Raw genomic sequence first — 26,322 nt, 5'->3', positions numbered from 1 at the left:
TGATGACAAGAGAGCCACGCCAGCTGCATCAGGCCCTCCTCTGGGGTGTGACCTCTAACCTCCCATGAGACGGGGTGACACCGACCCACCTCCTGTGAGACGGTGACACCGACCCACCTATGGGGTGTGACCCCTAATGCCCTGACCCTCGTCTGGGGTGTGAGCTCTAACTTCCTGTGAGACAGGGTGACACCGACACACCTCCTGAGGTGTGACCCCCCCCGACAACGCATCCTTGTGCATACGCCCTTTCACGACCCCTGGGCCCATTATATATCCCTCTTGACAAGCTTCCTTAAATCTCAGCACCTGTGTTCCGGCTGGGCCCTGCTGACCTGAGCACTGGGCTCTGGGCTCGGTGGGTGGAAAGCAGGACCATCCCACCAGTCATATCTGCAGCTGCAGTAGCTCAGTGATAGGCCTGGCTTTGCCTGAAGGGCTGCTGGCACCACCCGTGCCATGAGAGCTCTGTGGGAGGGATGGCAATCCCAGACAAAGCACTCTGCTGTGGGATGGCTCTGGTATCTCTCAGACCCAGGAGTTAGACTAGGTAGCATGATGCTACCCTCACCTCCCTCCTTGAAGCACAGCACCCCCTAGTGCCATGTTGGGGCCAGCACTGCTCTACCCTCACAGTCATCCCCTGCTGAGCTTCACAGGCCCCTCCATGCCCACTCGGATCTCGGTGGGCTCTCTCTCGCCCATGCGGTCTCTCACCAGACTGCATGTGAATGAGGAAGTTGGGGTCATGCTGGAGGAGGCGGTAGGTGAGGCGGCTGTTCTGCCCTGTGTCCCGGTCACTGGCTGTCACCCTGCCCACCCTGCTGCCTGGTGGCTGGTTCTCGGGAATCGTGAAGAAGTAGCGCTCCTCGCTGAGCCGGGGGCTGTTGTCATTCTCGTCAGTGATGCTGACCCGCACTGTGCTGGTGCCCGTCTTCCTGGCCTCGCTGCTGGTGCTGCCTGCCCCTGCAGATGCTAGCACTGTCAGCATGTACAGGTCCCGCGTCTCCCGGTCCAATGCACTCTTGACGTAGAGCCAGCCGCTCTCGGGCACGATGGCAAAGCTAGCGGCGTCGCCATCGGCACGCAGGTGGTAAGTGAGGGGCGTGGCACCAGCATCCCGGCCCAGGGCCCGCACCTGCAGGAAGCGAGTGGAGACAGGCGTGCCCTCCCGCACCTCCACACGGTAGGTGAGTGTGTCAAAGATGGGCCCGTGGTCGTGCTCTGCCTGTACGTGCACCAGCAGGGTGAAAGTGGCACTGAGCTGGGGCACACCGCTGTCCCGGGCCACTATGGCTAGGCCATAGGCGGCACTGGCTTCGTACTGCAATGCCCCCACCAGACGCACTGTCCCAGAGGAGCGCTCCACGCTGAAGATGCCGTCCCCACCTGACACCAGCTCAAAATGCACCTGCCCGTTGGAACCACTGTCACGATCCTCTGCCTGCAATGTGTAGACAGTGGCCCCCACCTCTGTGGCCTCTGGCAGCAGGATGGAGTCAGAAGGGGCCAGGAAGGCTGGTGCATTGTCATTCACGTCTGACACAGAAATCTTCACCTGTGTGTTGCTGTAGGCAGGCGGCGAGCCGCTCCGGGCCTGCACGTCCAGAACCAGAACCGCCTGGACCTCATGGTCGATAGGGAGGTTGGTGCGGAGCTGTCCCAAGCTGGAGTCAATGAAGAAATAACCATGGGGATCTCCCGAGGAGATGGAATAAAAGATGTCATCAGAGTGACCTGGGGACAAGGGAATACAGAGCAAGGACAGTGAGAGAAGCACTCCGCTCACTCTCCCAGCCTGCCCCAGCAAGGGGAGCCATGCGGGAGGGCAGGCCACTAGTTGTGGGGGGTGATTCCACCAGGAGGCGCCATGGGGGAGGGCAGGGCACTGGCTGTGGGAGCGAGCTCCCAGCAGGGAGTTCCATGGGGAAGGGCAGGTCACAGCTATGAGGGGAGCTCCCAGCAGGAGGCACCATGGGGGAGGGCAGGCCGCTAGCTATGGGGGAGATACCAGCAGGAGGCACCGTGGGAAGTGGGGCAGGAGCGTGGGACCCCTGAAATGGAAACATGGGCCCAACGTGGTTTTGGGGCTGCGATGGGCCCATACCTGGGGGGTTATGGGCCCGGACGGCCCCAACACTTGCCCCCTGCTGCGTATTCTCAGGCACTGTGAAGAAGTACTGTGCCTGCTCAAAGACAGGGGGCGAGACTGTGCCAGCCACGATGCTGATGTTCACTTGGGCGTTGGGTTGGGCTGACAGGCCCCCCCCATCCCGTGCTGAGATCACCAGCTGCACCAGCGTGTTGGCTTTGCCACTCAGGGACCATGAGAGGGACACAACACCTGGAAGAGAAAGAAACTGATAGGGGAAGCGCTACAGGATTGAACACTGTGTCCCCCTCCCCCAGCAGGAAATGCACCTCCCCTCCCTGCTCTAGGGATGTAGAAACAAGCCACGTGCCTGGGAATAACCAAGGGAGAGAGATGCCAACCCCAGAGATTGGCTCCAGAGGTCAGAGGGGGAAGGAAGGGAGATGGGGGCTACATCTGGGAGCAAGGAGGGGCAGCCCCTCTCTACAGGGGTCTGAGGAGACCCTACTCCCTTCCCCTTCCCTCCCCTCCCCCTGTATTCAGCCCTCGACCCATCTGTCCTAGAAAGGCCAAAAGAGGCTGGAGGGGGAGAGTGAACCTGGCCCCGTTTACATCAGCACTAGCTGTGGGGAGATCAGTCCGCTGATCCTGGGGGGATGGAGGGGTGTGACATTATTAACATAATCTGAAACTGTATAGATCACTGTTGCAACCACTGTTATATATTTGCAGAAAATATTGTATAAATGTTGTCATGTGAGGTGTCTATGGGAAGGTTATGATCTGCTGGTTATAATTATGCTATGTGTATATGTGTATCAGTTTTGTAGTTGATGTTATGAATATTGGCTCTATACTGTCTGTATTTCAAACTTATGCTATGCTTCTGGGTGATACCTCACACAAGTTGGTGTCAACTCTGCCTAGCCTGTTTGATGGCCCATTAAGGACCATCAGTTATACAATTGACCCGTTGAGAGAAGGCAGACACACCTTGTGACTCAGCAAGGTATGCAGGGACCTGCCTATTGGATAGAACTCTAAGGTTTTTCTATGCCATGTGCTGGATAGAAACAAAGAAAGCGAAGACCACATGGCAAGAGACTATAAAAGGGTGATGTCTCATCGTCATCTTGTCTTCAGTCCTGCTTCTTGCCTCTGGAGGAACCTTGCTACAAACTGAAGCTCTGAACAAAGGACTGAATGACCCATCCCAGCTTTGGATGTACTCCAGAGACTTGATTTGAACCTGCAATTTAATCCATCACTGCTACAAGCCTGAACCAAGAACTTTGACATTACTGTGTGTAATTGATTCCATTAACCAATTCTTGCGCTCATCTATATCTTTTTCCTTTTATGAATAAAACTTGTGGTAATACAGGGAAACTGGAGCATCTAAGGGAATTGCTTGTGTGACCTTTTCGGTTTTGCCCACTGGCTAACAATGTCTTCTCTGTTTGGCTGGTTTGATTTGCCTTGGTGTGCAAAGGAACCCCAGCTTTGGGCTGTAACTGCCCTGCTTTAAGCAATTTGTCCTGAATTGGCACTGAGTTGTGTCCCACCAAAGCCAGCATCTGCCCTTGGTGGTACACTTCTGAGAGGACCAATTCAGGACAAATTGCTTAAAGCAGGGCAGTTACAGCCCAAAGCTGGGGTTCCTTTGCACACCAAGGCAAACCAAATCAGCCAAACAGAGAAGACATCGTTAGCCAGTGGGCAAAACCGAAAAGTCACAAAAGCAATTCCCTTAGACACTCCAGTTTCCCAGTATCACCACCAGTGCCACTAGTTATGGGGATGAATGGTTATGAAAACCAAGACTCCAGTAAAAGAAAAAGGTTCTCCTGATACCAAAGGACCAAGCACAAGACCCAGGTCAATATACAAATCAGATCTTACCCACAAATCACGCTGTTGCCAATCCTTTAGAATCTAAAATCTAAAGGTTTATTCATAAAAGGAAAAAGATATAGATGAGCGCTAGAATTGGTTAAATGGAATCAATTACATACAGTATGTGACGAAGCGGGACTGTTCTTAATGTTTCCTCTGAATATTGTGGGGGTGCCTCAGTTTTCCCTATGCAGTTCTTAAGTATCTAGGTGGGGGATAAGGGGGTATGATCATTGCAGAGCCCTAGAGGGCAGAGGTGTGCAGGGGTCTGGACACAGAGAATGGCCAACACCCTGTTTCATGGAGCAGGTCCTCAAGAAATCAATCCTGAAGCACTTACATGAGAGGAAAGTGATCAGGAACAGTCAGCATGGATTCACCAAGGGAAGGTCATGCCTGACTAATCTAATCGCCTTCTATGATGAGATTACTGGTTCTGTGGATGAAGGGAAAGCAGTGGATGTATTGTATCTTGACTTTAGCAAAGCTTTTGACACGGTCTCCCACAGTATTCTTGTCAGCAAGTTAAAGAAGTATGGGCTGGATGAATGCACTATAAGGTGGGTAGAAAGTTGGCTAGATTGTCAGGCTCAACGGGTAGTGATCAATGGCTCCATGTCTAGTTGGCAGCCGGTGTCAAGTGGAGTGCCCCAGGGGCCGGTCCTGGGGCCGGTTTTGTTCAATATCTTCATAAATGATCTGGAGGATGGTGTGGATTGCACTCTCAGCAAATTTGCGGATGATACTAAACTGGGAGGAGTGGTAGATACGCTGGAGGGGAGGGATAGGATGCAGAGGGACCTAGACAAATTGGAGGATTGGGCCAAAAGAAATCTGATGAGGTTCAATAAGGATAAGTGCAGGGTCCTGCACTTAGGATGGAAGAACCCAATGCACAGCTACAGACTAGGGACCGAATGGCTAGGCAGCAGTTCTGCGGAAAAGGACCTAGGGGTGACAGTGGACGAGAAGCTGGATATGAGTCAGCAGTGTGCCCTTGTTGCCAAGAAGGCCAATGGCATTTTGGGATGTATAAGTAGGGGCATAGCGAGCAGATCGAGGGACGTGATCGTCCCCCTCTATTCGACATTGGTGAGGCCTCATCTGGAGTACTGTGTCCAGTTTTGGGCCCCACACTACAAGAAGGATGTGGATAAATTGGAAAGAGTCCAGCGAAGGGCAACAAAAATGATTAGGGGTCTGGAACACATGACTTATGAGGAGAGGCTGAGGGACCTGGGATTGTTTAGTCTGCAGAAGAGAAGAATGAGGGGGGGATTTGATAGCTGCTTTGAACTACCTGAGAGGTGGTTTCAGAGAGGATGGTTCTAGACTATTCTCAGTGGTGGAAGAGGACAGGACAAGGAGTAATGGTCTCAAGTTGCAGTCGGGGAGGTTTAGGTTGGATATTAGGAAAAACTTTTTCACTAGGAGGGTGGTGAAACACTGGAATGCGTTGCCTAGGGAGGTGGTGGAATCTCCTTCCTTAGAAGTTTTTAAGGTCAGGCTTGACAAAGCCCTGGCTGGGATGATTTAATTGGGGATGGGTCCTGCTTTTGAGCAGGGGGTTGGACTAGATGACCTCCTGAGGTCCCTTCCAACCCTGATATTCTATGATTCTATGATTCCTGGCAACTGATGGCCTGGCCCTTCCCCCCTGCAAGGTGAGAGCTAAAGGTTTGGAGAACAAAGGAATCAGGTGACCTCCTGGCCCGGGAAAGGGACAAAGCCCAGAGGAGGAGGGGCTGGAGAGAGTCAGTTTGGGGCTGGCTGGGGACATGAAGTGAAGTGCAGACATGGTTGTCTGGCTCACTGCCCCACAAAATGGACTCAGCTGAGGGGTCCTGTTCTCTGCACCTACAAGCTCTGGATTAGACCATGTTCCTGTTGTCTAATAAACCTTCTGTTTTACTGGCTGGCTGAAAGTCACGTCTGACAGTGAAGTTGGGGTTCAGGGACCTCTGGCTTCCCCAGGAGCCCGCCTGGGTGGACTCGCTGGGGGTGTCACGGAGTGTGGGGGAGTCCAGGCCCTGCACCCCTCTTCCTGGGATTCACTGAGACTCTCAGCCAGCCAGTAAAACAGAAGGTTTATTGAACAACAGGAATACAGTCCAAAACAGACCTTGTGGGGTACAACCAGGACCCCTCAGTCAAGTCCTTCTGGGGGAGCAGGGAGCTTAGACCCCAGCCCTGGGGTTCCCTGTGTTCCTCCACCCAGCCCCAAACTGAAACTAAACCCACCCAGCAGGTTCCCTTCTGCGGCCTCTCTTCACATTCCTGGGCAGAGGTGTCACCTCCCTCTCCCCCTCCTGGCTCAGGGGACAGGCTCTCAGGTCTCCCATCCCCAGGGCACATTCCCAGGTCAACACTCCCCCCTCCTTGCTGTGTCACATCGTCACAGGGGGAAGCGCACGGAGGGGCAGAGGATGCTGAATGCTTCGAGGTCAGACCCAGGAAGGTGGAAGTTGTGTGAGCTGTGTGTCCTGAAGACAGTCTGCTGACAGAAAGGAGACTTCCCCAGAGTCCTGCCTGGCTTCGCAGGGAGCAGTTCCAGAGCATCACCCGGGGACTCCGTGACACAGTAATGTCAAAGTTCTTGGTTCAGGCTTGTAGCAGTGATGGATTAAATTGCAGGTTCAAATCAAGTCTCTGGAGTACATCCACAGCTGGGAGGGATCATTCAGTCCTTTGTTCAGAGCTTCAGTTTGTAGCAAAGTTCCTCCAGAGGCAAGAAGCAGAATTGAAGACAAGATGGAGATGAGACATCACCCTTTTATAGTCTCTTGCCATGTGGTCTTCGCTTTCTTTGTCCCAAGGACATGCTATCCAGCACATGGCATAGAAAAACCTTAGAGTTCTGTCCAATAGGCAGGTCCCTGCATACCTTGCTGAGTCACAAGGTGTGTCTGCCTTCTCTCAACGGGTCAATTGTATAACTGATGGTCCTTAATGGGCCATCAAACAGGCTAGGCAAAGTTGACACCAACTTGTCTGGGGTATCACCCAGAAGCATAGCATAAGTTTGAAATACAGACAGTATAGAGCCAATATTCATAACTTCAACTACAAAACTGATACACATATACACATAGCATAATTATAACCAGCAAATCATAACCTTCCCATAGACACCTCACAAGACAACCTTTGTACAATATTTGCTGCAAATATATAACAGTGGTTGCAACAGTGATCTACATGGTTACAGATTATGTTAATAATGTCACAAGGGGAGAGGGGTGGAGTTCAGGCTAGAAAGGGCCCGGGACCTGGCCATGGGTGGAGGGGGGGGTGCTGAGGGCCCAGGGGAATGGGCCATGGGTATCGAGCCTTTCTGGGCCCAATCAATGTGGTCAGGAATGCAGGGAATAGGGTTGCCAGGCATCCGGTTTTCAACTGGAATGCCTGGTCGAAAATGGACTCTGGCAGCTCAGGTCGGCACCGCTGACTGGGCCATTAAAAGTCCCGTTGGTTGTGCAGCAGGGGCCTAGGGCTAAGGCAGGCTCACTGCCTGCCCTAGCTCCATGCGGCTCCTGGAAGCAGCCGCCAGGTCCTTGCAGCCCCATGGCGAATGGGCAGCCAAGGAGGCTCTGTGTGCTACCCCTGCCCCAGTGCTGGCTCTGCAGCTCTCATTGGTCAGGAACTGTGACCAATAGGAGCTGCGGGAGCAGTGCCTGTAGGCACAAGGGGAGCCTAGGGGCCACAGGGGCCTGGCGGCCACTTCCTGAGAGCTGCAGTAAGCACTGCTGCGACCCTGCATCCCGAACTCCCTCCTGCACCCAAACTGTCTCCCAGAGTCTGCACCCTCCCAACATCCCAACACCCTGCTCCAGCCCTGAGCCCCCTCCTGTACCCCAAACCCCTCATCCCTGGCCCCACCCCAGAGCCCACACCCAGCCCTCACCCCCGCCCTGCACCCTTGGCCAAGCAGGGAGGGGAGGGATAGTGGAAACAGGGGAGGGGGAAGACTGAGGAGAGAGGTGGGTGGTGGGGCTGCCCTTCTGTGGAGCTGATGAGCATGCTGTACAGTAACACTGACAGGTGTCACATCCCCCCATACCCTCTGTCTGCGGCTGACTGAGCATCACCCTGGGGAAGCTCCCTTCCCCCCACCCATCCCCAAACCTGGCCAGGACGCCAAGGGCTCTTACCTGTGTCCTTGTGCAGAGAGAAGAGAGGGGGCGAGTTCCCTGAGACAATGTGGTACGTCACCTTCCCGTGGGGGCCCTCGTCCTTGTCGTGGGCCATGACACGCAGCACGGCAGTGCCCGGCATGCTCTGTGTACTGATGCTGGCTGCGTACTCCAGTGGGTAGAATGCCGGACGGTTATCGTTCACATCCTCCAGGAAAACCTTCACGTACACCATGGAGTTCAGACCGCCCTGGAGGAGGACAGGACCAGGCATAACTCTGCCCAGGGCTGGGCTGCTGGGAGGCCCTCATTGCCCTGGGAGGATGGGATGACAGGGGATAACCTTCTGAATAGTACTAGGCTGGGGGCATAACTCCCTCCTCCACCCAATTGCTCACTCCCCGTTTGCCCATCCCCCATTTTCCCCATCACTCAGCACCCCCCAGGGCCCAGCAGCCCCTGCCCCATTGCTCACACCCCCCAGGGCCTAGCTGCCCCTGCACCATTGCTTAGTTCCATCCCACCTTTCCCCATCGTCCCATGACCTCCTTCCTTCATTACTCAGCCTCCTTCCCCATTGGCCCATCCCCCATCACTCAGCCCTTTCCCCCAGGGCCCATCCTGCTTTCATCAGTGCTCACCCCATCGACAGCAGTGACAGTGAAGTCATAGGCAGTGGCCCCCTCGTCGCGGTCCAGGCCCTGCACCGTGCACAGCTGCCCAGTGTGCTCATCAATGCTGAACTGTGTGGGGACAACGCTGCCGATGCCAGAGCCGATGGAGTAGGAGAGGGAGCCGAAGAGACCACTGTCTGCATCCGTGGCTGTGATCTGGTGGAAAGGCTCTATGTCAGTGGGAGCAGCAGTGGGGCTGGAGCCCAGCAGCCAGGCCCAGCTCCTCCGGCCATCCCCAGGGCAGCTCAAGACCTTCTGCCCTAGGAGGCAGGATGGCAGCAGTTAGTGGGCTAAGCTAGGACTCAGGAAGCCCGGGTCCAATTCCATGCACCACCAAAGTCTGTCTGTGTGACCACAGGCGAATGACAGCTTCTCTGGGCTGCTGTTCCTGTCTATACAGTGGGGATGCTGCACAGGGGGTCGGGAGGGTAAACACTTTACAGATACTGAGGCACTCAGATATTCCACCTAGGATAGGTAAACTGATACCCCCCCACCCCCAGTGGGTGATCAGAGCAGCTACTCTGCTCAGTGCAGTGTTCTTCAAGGGATGGTGGGAGCACTTCCCGCCTTGCAAACTGGAGGCAGGGGGCTCAGACAGAGGTGCTCTCCCCTTGCAGTCAGTGCTCGCCCCAGCACTTGGGGGTGCTGCAGGAAGTGGGGTGGGGACAATTTCTGCCCTCAGTCGGAGCTGGCCCCACTGCAGCAATAAGGGTTGCTGTGCTGCTGGAGGTGCCATGGGTCAGGCCGTTACTACTCATGTTCTCAGTTTAGACGCTGTTTCTGTGCCCATCATTGTGCTGTCCAGGGCCCAGATGGTCTTGGGACTTGCCCCAGGAAAGGCCACTGGGCAGAGAGGCTGAGCTCCACAGATTTACCCCAGTGCCCTTTCCCAAGCCCAGCCTGAGGGATGCGAGCCTGTCCCACAGTGCTGAACAGGCTGGCACTCACCTGCTGCTCTCCCCACCATTCTCAGCCTTTTCATGGAGCCTGTGTTTCCCAGGACCCTCCCTCCCCCTCAGCCAGCCTCATCAGCATGCACCCTCTCCTGGGAATGGGAAAGGAAACCAGAGATGCTGCAGGGCTAGCAGCTAGCCCGGCCTTGCTCCTCACCTTCCACTGAGCAGCCAGCACCTCCCACTGCCCTCTCCCGCTGGACATTCCCCTGCAGCACTGCTGGGGGGCCTGGTGCTGCAGCCGGGGCCCAGAGGTCCTCTTCTTGGTCTCTTTGCAAGTGACCCAACTTCAAGAGGGACAGAAGAGTCAGCCTTATTCTGAGCACCCCACTGTGCTCTCTGGGACATAGGGGCTGGAAACATCCCTCCAGCACCTCAGGATCCCATCCTGCTGTCAGGGCCCCAAGTGCCAGCACTCCCAGACCTCTGGCCAGGGCTGCAGTGAGGAGCCGGCTGTTACAGGCTTAAGGGACAGGCTGAGCTGCAGGCCAGCACACCCTGCCCACCTGCTCCCAGCTGGGCTACAGCACAACTTCCAGAAAGACTCCTTGGGCTGAGCTTCTCTGTGGCAGGGACAGGAGAGGAGGCCTGGCCCTGCCAACTGCTGGGCCCGGAAAGAAGGCAAAGGGGAGGGGGAGCCAGCATTGCCAGAGCATCAGGGGCACCTGGGGGTTCAGACCCTGCTCCTTGAACCCAAGGCTCCTGCCCAATATCCTGGGCTCTCCTTTGTGTGGGAAGGCTTCTCCAAGATCCCTCCAGTTCCCTGCAGTTCCACGTCAGCCACTAATAGCTCCTTTCCCCAGAACATCCCCTCCGGGGGATGCTGCCCAGGGCTCATCCCCCGCTGAGAGCTCGGAGGGGAGAACACACCCCGGAAAAGGAGGCAGCTGGGACAGGCCCGGGTGAAGTGAAGTTCACGCTCCATTGCTGCAGCTCCTCCCCACACTGGGGCTGCGGCCTCAGCTCCCGTGAGCAAGCAGCACAGGAACATAGACGAGCGCCAGGGAAAGGGCCCAGCTGGGAGCTGCAAACAGCTCTTAGGAGCCTCCTAACCTGGGTCACACGTCAGCCCCTCAGGCAGCTCAGGCCCCAGCAGCAATTTCACCACTTGCCTGTCCTGCTGGGAGGTTAAGACTAGAGTAAGAGGGAGCCCCCGCCCAGCACTCTTGCCCCACTCCCTACAGAGCTGCATGCTGACCCCTCCCACCAGCCACAGCTCCCACCCCACTCCCTACAGTGCCCCCTGCTGCACCCTCCCTCCAGAACCTGAGTTCCTGCCCTACTCCCACCACCTCTCCTGCCATTCACCCTAGAACACGTCTTGGTGGGAGAGGAGGGGATTGGAGTATCCAGGAGCTCCCACAACGGCCAGCACTCCTGCCTGACTCCCTACAGGCCCCCCTACTGAGAGAGGCTTGCACTGGAGTAGTCAAGCACTTCCCCACATTGTGAGCCTGGTTCCTTGGCGCCCTGTGTGCATTTCATAGGGAACTCATTCCCTCCCATCTTACTCCCCTTGCCCCTCCAGCTGCTGGAAGTAGTCCCATGTAACAGGATCCCCTTCTCCTGCCACCAGCTACAGAATCCATGCAGCTGCGGGCAACATGAGCTCTGGAGCAGCCACCCATCTTCTTCCCACTTTCCACTCCTTTTTTTCCTGTTTCTCCACTTCCTTGCTCTTTTGTTTTGTCCATCCTGGAGACTGGAGGGACTGGACATAAAGCAAGTAGCTCCTGGAGCAAAGCGGCTCCCAGCAGCAGGCATGCACAGAGTATGGCAGGTTGGGTGAGGGACATGGGGAACGAGTGGACAGAGCACAGCAGGCTGTGAGAAGGGGTGACATGGCCAGTTGGATTTGGGGAGATTACACAGCACGCTGATGTGTTGGACAGAGGGTGTGAGGTCCAGCTGCTTCAGAGGGGGCAAAAGTGAGGCACAGTATGAGCCAGTCTGAGCACTTGTGTCACCTGGAGAATCCCACCCTGTGACTCCTGCATCCAGCCCAGAATGCCTGGCTGAGCCAGAACAAGTCTTAGCAAAACTATCCACTAGCCATTTACTGATTTTAAGTGAGGGAGAATCCATCATGCCCCAGGACGAGCTGTCTAAGGTTAATTACCCTCACTGATGAAAACCTTCAGCTGATTTCCAGTCTGAATTTGTTTGGCTTCAGCTCTCAGCCACTGCACCTTGTTCAGCCTTTGTATGGGAGCTTAAAGAGCTGCCTGCTCTCAGAAATCTTTTCCCCATGCATGTATTTGTAGACTGTGATCAAGTCACCTCTAAATAGACTGAGCTCCTTTAGGGCTTGGCTACACTAACATTTTATAGCGCTCTAACTTGCTGACGCAGGGGTGTGAAAAATCACCCCCCTGAGCGCAGCAAGTCAGAGCACTTTAAAGCACTAGTGTAAACAAGCTCCAAGGCTGGGAGCTAATCCCCTCTTGGAGGTGGATTACCGTTGGGAGAGCTCTCTCCCAGCACACTCGCACTTCAAAGCGCTGCCTCGGGACCGCTCCTGTGACAGCGCTTTGAAGTTTCCAGTGTAGCCATGCCCTTTAAGGGTCTTTCACTATAAGGCAGGTTTTCCAGACTTCAGCTGCTCATTCTTGTATTTCTTTTCTGAAGCCCAGAACAGGACACAGTATTCAGTAACTGTCTCACTCATCACACCTGTAGAGGTCATACCATCTACCTACCCCTACTCAATATTCACCCGCTTGTTAAAGTGAGGGAGTAGCACCATAATAGCACATGTTGAGAGTTGCTTACTGTTAACAGCCAAGTTTTCTAAGTGCTATAAAATCCACATGCTGACTCAGACTGCTTGTAAAGTGCTCTGCCTCAGTGGGGTTCCGGGGTGTGTCAGTGAGCCGAATTTGGGGCTGTTTACCAAGGGGTTCCCGACATAGAACAGCCCTTAGAAAATCATGTGATATCAACACGTTAGGGTTTTAATTGTTAATATTCAAAATGCTTTAAAACCCACATGCACAGGGAGGTTGTCTTGACAACTGGTAGGTTGCAGCATGAAAGCAGATTTTGTGGTGCAAACTGGTCATTTCATCAACAGTTTCAGATATACAGCCCCTCCCCCAAAATGAGCTGCTTATAATTTTCAAAATGCATATGTAAATTGCCTTAAACTGTGGTGCCATATCAGGAGCTGGAGTAGAGCTTGTGGTGCAAATGTGGAGTCATTTGAGCAAGGGTTCCCAAGAAACAGCCACTAACAAAATGAGCTTCTTTTAAGTTTCAAAGTGCTCTAAAAGCCACATGCATAGGGAGAAAAGGAGGACTTGTGGCACCTTAGAGACTAACCAATTTATTTGAGCATAAGCTTTCGTGAGCTACAACTCACTACTGTGGAAAAACATCCGATGAAGTGAGCTGTAGCTCACAAAAGCTCATGCTCAAATAAATTGGTTAGTCTCTAAGGTGCCACAAGTCCTCCTTTTCTTTTTGCAAATACAGACGAACACGGCTGTTACTCTGAAACCATGCATAGGGAGCTGTTGGTATTCCACAACAGAAACTGGGGTAGACTGTGAGGGGGTTAGGAAGAAAATGGGTCAGTTCACACCTCTCAGAGCTCAGGTGTCATTTCCATGGGATGGTCTCAGGTTTCATAGAATCATAGAATCATAGAATATCAGGGTTGGAAGGGACCCCTGAAGGTCATCTAGTCCAACCCCCTGCTCAAAAGCAGGACCAATTCCCAGTTAAATCATCCCAGCCAGGGCTTTGTCAAGCCTGACCTTAAAAACCTCTAAGGAAGGAGATTCTACCACCTCCCTAGGTAACGCAGTCCAGTGTTTCACCACCCTCTTAGTGAAAAAGTTTTTCCTAATATCCAATCTAAACCTCCCCCACTGCAACTTGAGACCATTACTCCTCGTTCTGTCATCTGCTACCATTGAGAACAGTCTAGAGCCATCCTCTTTGGAACCCCCTTTCAGGTAGTTGACAGCAGCTATCAAATCCCCCCTCATTCTTCTCTTCTGCAGGCTAAACAATCCCAGCTCCCTCAGCCTCTCCTCATAAGTCATGTGTTCTAGACCCCTAATCATTTTTGTTGCCCTTCGCTGGATTCTCTCCAATTTATCCACATCCTTCTTGTAGTGTGGGGCCCAAAACTGGACACAGTACTCCAGATGAGGCCTCACCAATGTCGAATAGAGGGGGATGATCACGTCCCTCAATCTGCTCGCTATGCCCCTACTTATACATCCCAAAATGCCATTGGCCTTCTTGGCAACAAGGGCACACTGCTGACTCATATCCAGCTTCTCGTCCACTGTCACCCCTAGGTCCTTTTCCGCAGAACTGCTGCCTAGCCATTCGGTCCCTAGTCTGTAGCGGTGCGTTGGATTCTTCCGTCCTAAGTGCAGGACCCTGCACTTATCCTTATTGAACCTCATCAGATTTCTTTTGGCCCAATCCTCCAATTTGTCTAGGTCCTTCTGCATCCTATCCCTCCCCTCCAGCGTATCTACCACTCCTCCCAGTTTAGTATCATCCGCAAATTTGCTGAGAGTGCAATCCACACCATCCTCCAGATCATTTATGAAGATATTGAACAAAACCGGCCCCAGGACCGGCCCCTGGGGCACTCCACTTGACACCGGCTGCCAACTAGACATGGAGCCATTGATCACTACCCGTTGAGCCCGACAATCTAGCCAGCTTTCTACCCACCTTATAGTGCATTCATCCAGCCCATACTTCCTTAACTTGCTGACAAGAATACTGTGGGAGACCGTGTCAAAAGCTTTGCTAAAGTCAAGAAACAATACATCCACTGCTTTCCCTTCATCCACAGAACCAGTAATCTCATCATAAAAGGCAATTAGATTAGTTTGTGCAGAATCCCTTCCCCGTTAGCCCCCAAAGGGGAGTAGAGCATCTGCAGTGTGCCTCCCCTCCCTCTTGGGCCTCCAGCTGATAAATGTACCCCTCACAGCCCCTTGGTTACCACTTTCCCTCTGCACAGCCACTCCAGCCCTACTGGGGCCAGGGATGACCAGGTGGAGGGCAGAGCTGCTAGCCAAGAGGTGGTGCAGTATGCCCACAAAGTCCCCTCATTCCTACACTTCACAGATGCCCCTTAACACAGAGTAAGGGTAACTGGTGGGGCCTCGTGCCCTTCCAGCATAATACAGCTTGGCACACATCCAGTGGATTAAATGCTATCTAAATGAGCAATCATAGCACACAGGACTGGATCGCTGTGTCCAGAGTCCTGCTATTACAGGTAACTCCATCATATAATCCTGTTCATAAATTTATCAAGCTGTATTTTAAAATTAGTTAGGTTGTTTGCCCCTGCTACTCCTACTGGGAGGTTGTTCCAGAACCATGGTCCTCTGGTGGTTAGAAACCTTCTTCTAATTTCCAGCCTAAATGTATTCATGCCAGTTTATACTCATCCTCATAGAGTGTGTGGGTTTCTAGTGGGGTCCTGAAGGGATTGGTTCTTGGCCCTATGGTATTTAACATTTTTCTCAGAAAAATGGAAGAAAGTGTCGTCATTATTGTTACATTTGCAGCAGATGACACAAAGATTGGGGGAGTGGTAAATAATGAAGAGGACTGGTCACTAATAAAGAGCAATCTGGATTACTTGGTAACCTGAGTGCAGGCAAACAATATGCTTTTTAATACAGACAAATGTAAGGTCATACATCTAGCAATACTTACAGGATGGGGGAAGTTATGCTGGGTAGCACTGACTCTGAAAAACATTTGGGGGTCCTGATGGATAATCAGTGACCACAACAAGTTCCCAGTGCAATGCTATGGCTGAAAGGGCTAAGATGAGCTTTGGCTGTATAAACAGCAGGATCCGGCTGTATAAACCGGGGATTATCACATTACCTACATAGGGAACAAAAGATTCTAGCACATGGGAAAGTGTTCTCTAGTATATTATTGAACCAAATCAAACTGGTTATAGGTGAAAAAGCGTAATAAGCAAGCAGGATTTGGACTGAAAAGATTGTGTGTAGATCACATCTTTACCTGGAGATGATTGACTAAGAAATGGCTCACCTACCAGAGAAGATTAGTCTTGAACTTCATAGATTTCAAGCTTTCAACTGCATTCATAGAATCACTATGGAAGTTCTTGCAATAATATGGGCTTCCTAGAAAGATAGTGCCACTGGTCAAGATGTTACAGAAAGTTTCAGAATACTGTGTAAGGACAGTAAGTGGAGAATGGATTAGTTTGATATTATCACTGGAGTAGAGCCGGGTTGCATTTTATCGCTTCTTCTTTTTTGCACTGTGGTAGATTACATGATGTGAAGAGTAACATCAGAGGAAGATACAAGAGTTTGTGGAGTAGAGGAAATATCTGACTTTGCAGATGACATTATTCTGTTGGATACAGATGACAATGCCATGAAAAAGACTACTATCAATGTCATATGTGACAGGTTTCAGAGTAACAGCCGTGTTAGTCTGTATTCGCAAAAAGAAAAGGAGTACTTGTGGCACCTTAGAGACTAACCAATTTATTTGAGCACGAAAGCTCATGCTCAAATAAATTGGTTAGTCTCTAAGGTGCCACAAGTACTCCTTTTCTTTTTGTCATATGTGAGGATGCTACAGTAGGATTCAAAATCAGTCAAAAGAAAATGAAAGTCATGGTCATTGAAAGAGGAGTCAGCAATGATGGTACATATGTAACTGATGGGGAAGACTACAAACGCATTAATCAGGCCATATTGTAGGAGGGGGAGATTTTTTGGAGCTCAGAGCCCAGTAACATGCCTGGACCACTGCCCACAGTTGTTATGCTGGGACAGAGTGGGAATGTTCTTAATGTTTTGTCTGAATACTGCATGTGTTTCCCCTATGTGTTATTCAAGTATCTAGGTGGTGGGACAAGGCTGTGTGATCGTTGCAGAGACCCCTGTGACTGCCATCTGGCTGCCTGGGCACAGACAATTGCTGACAGTCTGTAGCCTGGCAACTGATGGTTGGGGCCCATTCTCTGCAAGAATCAGCTGGAGGTGTTGGAGAACAAAGTAAGAGATGGAGGTTGGGTGTTCTGTTTGCTCGGGAAAGAGACAAAGGAAGGAGGAGAGCAGGTGTGCATGACTGAAGCTTGGCTGCTGGAAGCTGGTCAGTCTCCTGGCTAGAACTTGGGGGGAGAGCCCGGGGGGAGCCTTGTGGGAAGAGCTCTCCCCCACCCCCAAGATGGACTTTGCTGTAACTTCCTGATTTCTGTGCTAACAAGATCTGTTCTATGCTGTGTTCTAGACAACTAATCAACCATTCTGTTTTACCTCGCTGGCTCAGCGTCACTGCTAACTATGAAGTTTGGGGTACGTGACCCCATTGGAGGTGCGTAAGGCTTCACCAGATGTCCTATCCAGGTTGACTCACTGTGGGGAGCTCCTGGTATGGAACAGAGGTGCTGAACGGTCCAAGGTCAGACCCAAGGAGGCACTGAAGCCAAGGAGTCTTGCCCTAGTGAGAGTGTGCCCTGGGGGGGAGTCACACTACAGAGGGTCCTGTCTGACTTCATTCAGAGCGGTTCCAGAGCACCCAGCCTGTGCACTCCGTGACATATGCTCGTCACTGAAAGGAGCTAGAATGAACATTTCTGAAGCCTTAGCACAACTAACAGACCAGGAGGGGAGGGGAAGTGAGTGACCACGAGGAGTAAACATGACCCTCTGCCCTCCTGACTTGAGCTTTTGCTGGAGCATGCGGTTTTGCAAGATGGAAAGTCTGGCAATAGTTAAATATTGCTATGTGAAATACAGCTGGTTAACTGATAGAAAATTCCTTGCCTGATAGGCTGGAAAACTACAGGTTGGAAAACTCCACACTTAACTTAGCTTCTGCTCAGCAGTTGTTGTTTTTTGATGAACAAGCTGTGTAATACTAACAAATTGGATATAAAAAGAGGAAGAAATCTGAGACTGGTGGACACTTGAAGGCTTTGACACCTCTCAGGTTCCTCTGCAGATGGAAGGCTAGCCACTACACGTCTACAGTTATTCACTCAAGACCTCCTCAAGACCCTGAGTAAATATTAATCTGAGGGTAATTTGGGGTGTTTAATTAACCTGTTGCAGATGTAAATGCTTGAGACTAAATAAAGTGTTAAGTGAAAGCACTCTTGTATTACACTGCTTGTGTCAACCATCTATTGGTCAGACAGCTGTGTCCCTATTGATTTATTTCCTGCCACCGCCTCGCCAAGAGTAAAAGTTACTAAGGGCTTTGGGTTCAGAAACTCCGGATAACAATATAGCTTGGAAGCACTGTCAGTGCTGATGGACAATTCCATAAGGAGATGAAAGCAAGAGGGAAGGCAAGTGGAGCTTTTTCAAGACTGGAAAATATTCGGAAAATAAGGAGGTTCACACACGAACCACGAAAGTTATACCTGTACAATGTTATTGTGATACCCACATTGTAGTATGTTTCTGAAACTTGGCAAACGCTAGAAGCCTGCAACAGGAAATTTAACACATTTCATCAGAGATGCTCGCAGAGAATATTTCATGTCCACTGGTGGGAAAAATGTGGGTATCACAATAACAAGAGCCAGGGTGAGACCGTGTGTCTGTGGGCAGGCTGTAGGTGTCAAGGAATTGAAACATAGTGGCAGAGCACGAAGGCCCTAAGTTACAGGCCAGACAATGACAGAACCCCTTATTGGTCTGAGAGGACCCCAAAATGTCACAAAACCATTGGGAAAGATGTCATTGTCTTGGAAACCAACTATAATGGAGAAAGAAATGTGGCATTAACCAGACAGAGGTGGAAACAATGGGTTGCTTCATGTGTCAAAAGGCACAAAAGCATCTAATCTAGCAGTCAAAGGCCTAACACGATCCAATGGCTGGAATTTGAAGTTAGACAAATACAGATTGGAAATAAGGCACAAACATTTAACAGTGAGGATAATTAACCAGGGGTGTGGCGGGGTGCATAGTAAAATCGCTGCACAGGGGCTGCTGGATCTTGGAGGGCAGGAACTGTGGGCTGCTGGGGTCTCCACCAGCTAGTGACCCCATCTCTGCCCCTTCAGGCAGGACAATGAGAGCCTCCTGCAGATGCCGCCCCCCCAACATGCTGGGGCCTCTAACTAAGGGCACGGGGGGAGGCCACCCTGGTGCAGCAGAGCCTAAATGGAGGGATGGGAGGATGAGGGCAGGGGGGCAGCTCCAGCAGGGTCAAGAGTGAGGGAAGGAGACAGACTGGAGCAGGGGGAGGAGAGAGGCATGGGGGCCAGGGCAGGACTGTGGGGACAAACACATCCAGCCTCCTCCACTCTCCTGCCCAAGGTCTCTTGAACAGGGCTCACGCTAGCTGTGTGCTCACAAGTGGCTCAGGGCTTGACAGTAGCTGCTAAGGGCTGGGAGGTAGTGCAGCAGCATCTCTAGGGAAAAGGCTTCTCTGAACTCTCCAAGCCCCTGCCCACTTCTTCCTTGGGCACTTCCCCCAAACCTCTCAGCTCTCCCTGCAAAGTCGGCACAAAGCAGGATCCTTCCTGGTGGCCATGGGGCCAAGCTGGGGGAATGCGAGGCATTTGGGAGGGGCTGCAGCAGCAGAGCCCCCTAATCCCCATTAATCCTGCACAGGGAGAGGGACCCGGGATTAGCTGGACGAGCCTCAAATTCCCACATTCCAGCAGGCAGGGCCCTGGATCAGGGTGACAGCTCACATGGCGCTCACCCTTCCCCACTCCCACCCCACCATGCAGCAGGTGCCCTGACATAGCTGAGTCCCCACAGGCCAAGGTCCCAAGCCCCTTGGGGTTCCCTCTGGTGCAATATGTACAGAGTGCTCCCCTGCCTCCAGTGCACCCATTACAAAATCAAATATATTGGAGAATAAGTCGGAGACTGTCCTCATGCTCCAGAATCAACGGAGCACCCCAAGCACCCCTCTGGGTCTGCTCCCGTTACCCTCCTCTGCACCGCTCTGGGTCTGTTCCCGTTACCCTCCCCTGCACCGCTCTGGGTCTGCTCCCTCTACCCTCCCCAGCACCCCTCCGGGTCTGCTTCCGTTACCCTTCCCTGCACCCCTGTGGGTCTGCTCCCCTCTCTGCCACTGGTACCATGCTGAGTCTGCTCCCCCCACACACCCCGGCATCCCACTGGGTCTGCTCCTCTCTCCACCCTACCACCTAGCTGGCTCTGCCCCACCTTCCCCACCTCCAGCACAGCACTGGGTCTGCTTACCCCTCCTCCTAACACTGCCCTGGGTCTGCTCGCCCCTTCCTTCCTCTGGCACTGTGCTGGTATTGTGCCCTCTCCCCCAGCCCCCAGTCTAGGACAGGCGACAGCACAGATGGGAATGATCAGAGTTTGGAGAGATTCCTGCCCAGGAAGCGAGTGACCGGGCCATGCGAGTTAGTGCCAGAGGGGATGGGATGGAGGGAGAGAAAATACTGGCTAGAATAGTGTCTAACTGGGGCACGTCCTATGTCACCCTAACCGCCACGCAGGAATGGGGGTGGGGAGGTCACTGACACTGGCACGGACCAAATTTATGCTCGGGCAAAGGAAATGTTTCTAACCCCGGTGCATAACTGGCCTGTGGAACTCACTGCCACCAGGTCCCCCTGGGCCAGGAGCTGAGCAGGAGCCAGGAATGTCCTGGCATCTCAGTGGCTAACACATCCTGGCATTACATTATGGAACCACAGTATCAGTTACAGTTGACGGCAGTGCCTGCCTGTCAGGTGCTGGGCACTTGTTAACCAATGACCCCGTTCCCTACCACTAGATCTCAGAGTTTGTCCCTAAGTCCTCCTGCCACAGGAGAGAGCCCACCCCAGCTGAGGATTTGGGGCAAGTTATCTTCCTGGGGTAACCCCTGAAAGCACTGACCCCCCATTTCATTTCTATAGGGTGAATTTGGCCCTGACTGCCCATAGGGGGAGTGTCTTGCAATTTCAGAGTGCTGCCAACTCCTATTTTATCACAAACCCTGTGAGGTTTGGATTATTTTGAGCTTCTTTTTATCTCAGAATCATTGGGACGTAGGGGCAGGGCAGGGCCACTAATCTCTTTATGTCCTCCTACAGGAGTGGACAGAGGCACAGGCCACATACATGGCTTTGACAGACTCTGCTAGTCAAAAACACTTCAGCCCCATGCACATGTGCACCCACGTTGGGAACCACACTGACTACAACACCTCAAAGAACCACAGCTACTGCAGGGTAAAGAACTGTTCCTTCCAACCAGGAGACTGAGAGAACAGCTCTTAAAATGAAAGTTCAGATTCTGTAACATCTGGATTCGTCACAAAGGCCACAAATGTGCACCATTTGGGTCAGGCAGAACCCACCCGGCAGCCCTGGCCCCTGTCCTGAATGACAGCTACCACTACATCACAGGATCTCTAAAACCAACAACTGTGAACAGCTTTTATGTGCCTGCTGGAATTGCTCCACTGGATATTAGGAGAGTGGACACAAACAAAATAGAATGATTACAACAGGTTGGCGATACCAGACATCCACTCTATGGCCACACAGCAGCAGTTAGGTGCCTGAAATCACAGAGAAGCATCCTAACTGGAACAGAACTGCTTACAGAATCATCAGTGGCTACATAACTGGAAATGTGGTGCACGCAGTCTGAAAACAAGGATGTCAAATGGTACACTGACATTGCCAAATGCCTTCCACAGGTACAGAGAACGACTGGTCAACCTGGAGATGTTTAAAATCACCTCTGAACAAGAGCTGGAAGGCCAAAAGTCCATATGCGGAAGTGGGGCTATTCCAAAGACCTAGGCACATGTGACTGTGGTAAAACACATACCATGGAACATCTGTTGGTCTGCCAGCTCCTGGAGGAACCGTGCAACACAGACGATCTCACCAGAATTCCAGACCAGACATAGGATGTGCCCAATACTGGAAAAAAACCTGATTGAGGTGGAAGGACATAAGAAGAAGCCACACTAGTCTGTCTGCAGTCTCTGATGGAGCCACACCCAAATGCTCCAGAGGAAGGTGGTGTTGCCAATCTGAAGCATTCAAATAGTATGAGATTGGCCTGTTCTTTTTAAAAAATGTAATTTAAAAACAATCTGCTTTCTGGCTTTTTTAGCCTTTGTGGAAGCCACAGCCACCCACCCATCCACATGGCAAGTGAAATTAAATGTTGGGAATTGCAAAGCAATTAACATTGGAAGAACAATATCAACCCCCTCATACACATATAGGGGCCTAAATTAACTATGAGTTCAAGGAAGGGAGCTGGGTACAACTGTAGGCAGTGCAACAGAGACCTCTGCTCAATGCCCAGCTGCAGGCAAAACAGAAAACAAGGTATATGAATGCATAAAGGATGGGATGAGAATAATACAGAGATTATTCTAATGCCCCTCTGTATCAATCAATGGTGCAGCCCCATCTGGACACTGTGCAGGATTAAAAGAAAAGGAGTACTTGTGGCACCTTAGAGACTAACCAATTTATTTGAGCATGAGCTTTTGTGAGCTGTAGCTCACAAAAGCTCATGCTCAAATAAATTGGTTAGTCTCTAAGGTGCCACAAGTACTCCTTTTCTTTTTGCGAATACAGACTAACATGGCTGTTACTCTGAAACCTGTGCAGGATTAGTTCCCCATCTCACACAGGACAGTGCAGAGCCAGAGGGTGTCCATGTGTAAAGCTGTGTAAGGTAATCTGAGCAATAAGGCTTTGGAGCTTACTGCCTCTCTTTGCTGATGTAATAAGTTGGTGTACCGAGTGCTCAGACAGTGGTTCTGTATGTTTTAGAACAAGGGTGGCCAACCTGAGCCTGAGAAGGAGCCAGAATTTACCAATGTACATTGCCAAAGAGCCACTGTAATACGTCAGCACCCCCCCACATCAGCTCTGCCCACCCGCTCCCAGCACCTCCCATCCACTGGCAGCCCCGCTGATCAGCGCCTCCCCCTCCCTCCCCACACCTCCCAATCAGCTGTTTCGTGGCGTGAAGGAGGCTCTGGGGGAGAGGGGGAGAAGCGAGGGCACGGCAGGCTCAGGGGAGGGCGTGGGAAGGGGTGGAGTGGGGGCAGGGCCTGTGGCAGAGCCAGGGGCTGAGCAGTAGCACCCCCCGGCACATTGGAAAGTTGGTGCCTGTAGCTCCAGCCCCGGAGTCGGTGCCTGTACAAGGAGCTGCACATTAACTTCTGAAGAGCCGCATGTGGCTTTGGAGCCCCAGCTTGGCCACCCCTGCTTTAGAAGGACAACACTGTGGTCCCAAGTGGGAGTTGAGTCTCTGACTGGAGGGCATGATGAAAGCCCTTGAGGAATTTTGATGTCATAGGGTATGAGCAGACTGTGTATGACTGTATCAGGGTGTGACACACAGATATCTCAGCAAGGTGGACCTTAAGGGTATTAAATGACAACTGTACATGTTTCAGGACCATCATATAGTCCAACATCTTCCATATCAGGGACTCTGCTGGGTCATTGTCATTCCGAGCTACCCATATGCCCAATCAAGGAAGAAGGCCACACTGGGACGTGAAGGCAGTATGGGGACGTGAAGGAAGCTATAAAATATTACACACACACACACATAACAAATGGAGAAAGGGGAAGCTGACAACAATGAATATAGATTAGAAGTTAGAAATTGCAGAAAATTGATAAGGGTAGCAAAAGGACACAAGGAGAAAGCTATGGCCAGCAGAGTTAAGGACAATAAGAAGGAGGTTTTAAAAAAAATATATTAGGAACAAAAAAATCCTAACAATGGTATTGGTTCATTATTAGATGAAAATGGTAGAATTATCAATAATAATGCAGAAAAGGCAGAAGTGTTCAATACATATTTCTCTTCTCTATTTGGGGAAAAAACAGCTGATATAGTCATATCAAATGATAAAACTTGTCAGCAAGCGGCTATATTTCCAGTGAAGTCCCACAAAGACTGGTTCTTGGCCCTACACTAGTTAACATTTTTATCAATGACCTGGAAGAAATCATAAAATCATCAATGATAAAGTTTGCAGGTGACACCAAAATTGGGGGAGGTGTAAATAATGAAGAGATCACTGATAGAAAGCGATGTATTGCTTGGTAATCTGGATGCAAGAAAACAATATGCATTTTAATAAGGCTAAATGTAAATGTAAATATTTAGGAACAAAGACTGTAGATCATACTTACAGGATGCGGGATTCTATTCTGGGAAGCAGTGTCGATGCTAAAGCCAAAAGAGCTAATGCAATCCTGTGATGCATAAACAGGGGAATCTTGAATAGGAGGAGAAAGGTTATTATACCTCTATATTTGGCACTGGTGCGATCCCTGCTGGAATACTGTGTTCAGTTCTGGTACTCACAATTCAAGAATGATGTTGGAGAGGGTTCAGAGAAGAGCCACAATAATGATTTAAGGATTAGGATGAACAGGGGAATCTTGAATAGGAGGAGAGAGGTTATTATACCTCTATATTTGGAGTAATGGTCTCAAGTTGCAGCGGGGGAGGTTTAGGTTGGATGTTAGGAAAAACTTTTTCACTAGGAGGGTGGTGAAGCACTGGAATGGGTTACCTAGGGAGGTGGTGGAATCTCCTTTCTTTGAGCTTTTTAAGGTCAGGCTTGACAAAGCCCTGGCTGGGATGATTTAGTTGGGGATTGGTCCTGCTTTGAGCAGGGGGTTGGACTAGATGACCTCCTGAGGTCCCTTCCAACCGATATTCTATGATTCTATGACTAGATCACAGTCTATTAGTACCTACATGAGAAACAAATATTTAATAATGGGCTCTTCAGTCTAGCAGAGAAAGCTCTAACAAGATCCAATGGCTAGTTGAAACTAGACAAATTCAGACTGGAAATAAGGCATAAATTTTTAATGGTGAAAGTAATTAACCATTGGAACAATTTGCCAAGGGTTGTGGTGGATTCTCCATCTCTCACAATTTTTAAATCAAGATTGGATGTTTTTCTACAAGATCTGCTTTAGGAATTATTTTGGGGAAGTCCTACAGCCTGTGTTATACAGACTAGATGATCACAATGGTCTCTTCTGGCCCTGAAATCTATGAATCTGAGTCACTGATAAAAATGTTAAATAGCAAAGGGCCAAGAACCGATCCCTGTGGGACCCTACGAGAAACACACTGCCCAATGCTGACTCTCCATTTACAATGACATGTTGTGACCTACCAGTTAACCAGCTTTTAATCCATTCCATGTGTACAGGCAGTGGGGTGGGGGCTAAGCAGGGGAGCACTCTCTTCTGGCAGAAAGCACTGGTGTGCAGTGCTAGGGGTAAAGTTGCCAACTCTCCAGGATTATCCTGGAGTCTCCAGGAATTAAAGATTAATTTTTAATTAAAGATTATGTAATAAAATGAAAACTCCAGGAATGCATCCAATCGAAATTGGCAACCTTATCTAGGGGGCGCTGCACTGCAAAGCGTGGGGGTGATGGGCTCAGTATGGGTCATTCTCCCCTCTCAGTAAGTGCAGGTCCTTATGCCCCAGTGCAGTCCTACCATCTTTTACATGAGACATAAAACTGACCCTTCAGCTCCCAAGACAAGATGTGAATCCAGGTGTCCTGGTCAAATCTAAACAGAGAGAGTTCAAGTTCCCCTGGTAGTTTCCATTTTGTAAATGATTCCTGCCTTCCAGTCCCAAGCTGCAGAGCAGTGCGGCTGTACAGTTAACCATGTGTCTCCCAGAAAGGGTGGCTCTGTGCAGGTATGCAGAGCTGGTGAGGCCTTGGAGCTGAAAGTGTCCTGGTCGGAGCAAACTGCCCCCACTCTGGGACAGGGGAGTGACTCCTTGGTTTATTTCCACCTCTGAAGTGACTGAGCTACCTCACCTGGTGGGGGCAGAGTTGAAGTTGCCAGCACTGAGTCTCTCACGGTGACACCCTTTCACCCACACAGGCCTCCGCAATGGAGAGCTGAGCACATGAATAATGGAGCAGCCAAGACAGGCACTGAATAGACCCTTCTGCAGAGCCGAGCATCCCACACCTGGGACTCAGACTTCACAGCAAAGTGCTGACACTGATCTGTCAGCATAGGTCTATCTGTGCCTGAGGCGCACATCAGGGGCCCACGACGTTTCAGCCCTCGAACCCCATGCTCTGAGGCACTGGGGTCAGCAGTGACCGTGAAGGGAGAGTGCTCCCAACTGAGCCCCCACACTGCAGCACAAACCCCCTAATGCTGTGCTGGGGCACTGGGTCCGGCACTAACTGCCAGGGAAGAGCACCCCCTAGAGAGCCCCCACCATGCAGCTTCTGGGTCATTTCTGGAAGTTTCCCATTCAAGCTGTTATCCAGCCTGACCCTGCTGAAGCTGGGGTTTGAGAGTCTTTCATCATGAACTGCTGTGGCTAACACCGGGCACAGAGCTGACTAGCAAACCAGAGGCTGGTGAGGGAGCTGCCTGCTGGGGAGAGGAAGAGGATGAGATTCTTGGAGACCCCTAGCTCTGTGTCAGGATAGGGGGAGCAGTCCTGTTCATCTCTGCCCTGGCTGTGCAGCAGGAAATGGAGCCGGGGGCCAGGCAGGGGGAGATGTGGCTCAGGTTTTACATCCTGTCAGGATTAGAAACAAAGAAAACC

At 51.3% G+C, this 26,322-nt stretch overlaps 1 protein-coding gene across 1 annotated transcript in view; it reads right to left on the bottom strand.

Moving 5' to 3' along the window:
* The window catches only part of DCHS1 (dachsous cadherin-related 1), a 107,603-nt gene that overhangs the window by 68,585 nt on the left and 12,696 nt on the right, over positions 1-26,322 (bottom strand). Inside the window, exons 2-5 of the mRNA XM_077806934.1 lie at positions 8,763-8,951; positions 8,140-8,371; positions 2,108-2,344; positions 718-1,737 (exon numbers count right to left, since the gene is read on the bottom strand). Coding sequence (XP_077663060.1) covers positions 718-1,737; positions 2,108-2,344; positions 8,140-8,371; positions 8,763-8,951 — 1,678 coding nt within the window. The remainder of the gene's footprint in view (positions 1-717; positions 1,738-2,107; positions 2,345-8,139; positions 8,372-8,762; positions 8,952-26,322) is intronic.

The sequence above is a fragment of the Eretmochelys imbricata genome, chromosome 1, assembly GCF_965152235.1.
Source record: "Eretmochelys imbricata isolate rEreImb1 chromosome 1, rEreImb1.hap1, whole genome shotgun sequence".
Lineage (NCBI taxonomy): Eukaryota > Metazoa > Chordata > Testudines > Cheloniidae > Eretmochelys > Eretmochelys imbricata.
Note: the sequence above shows the minus strand (reverse complement) of the source record. Positions and strands in the feature narration are given on the sequence as shown.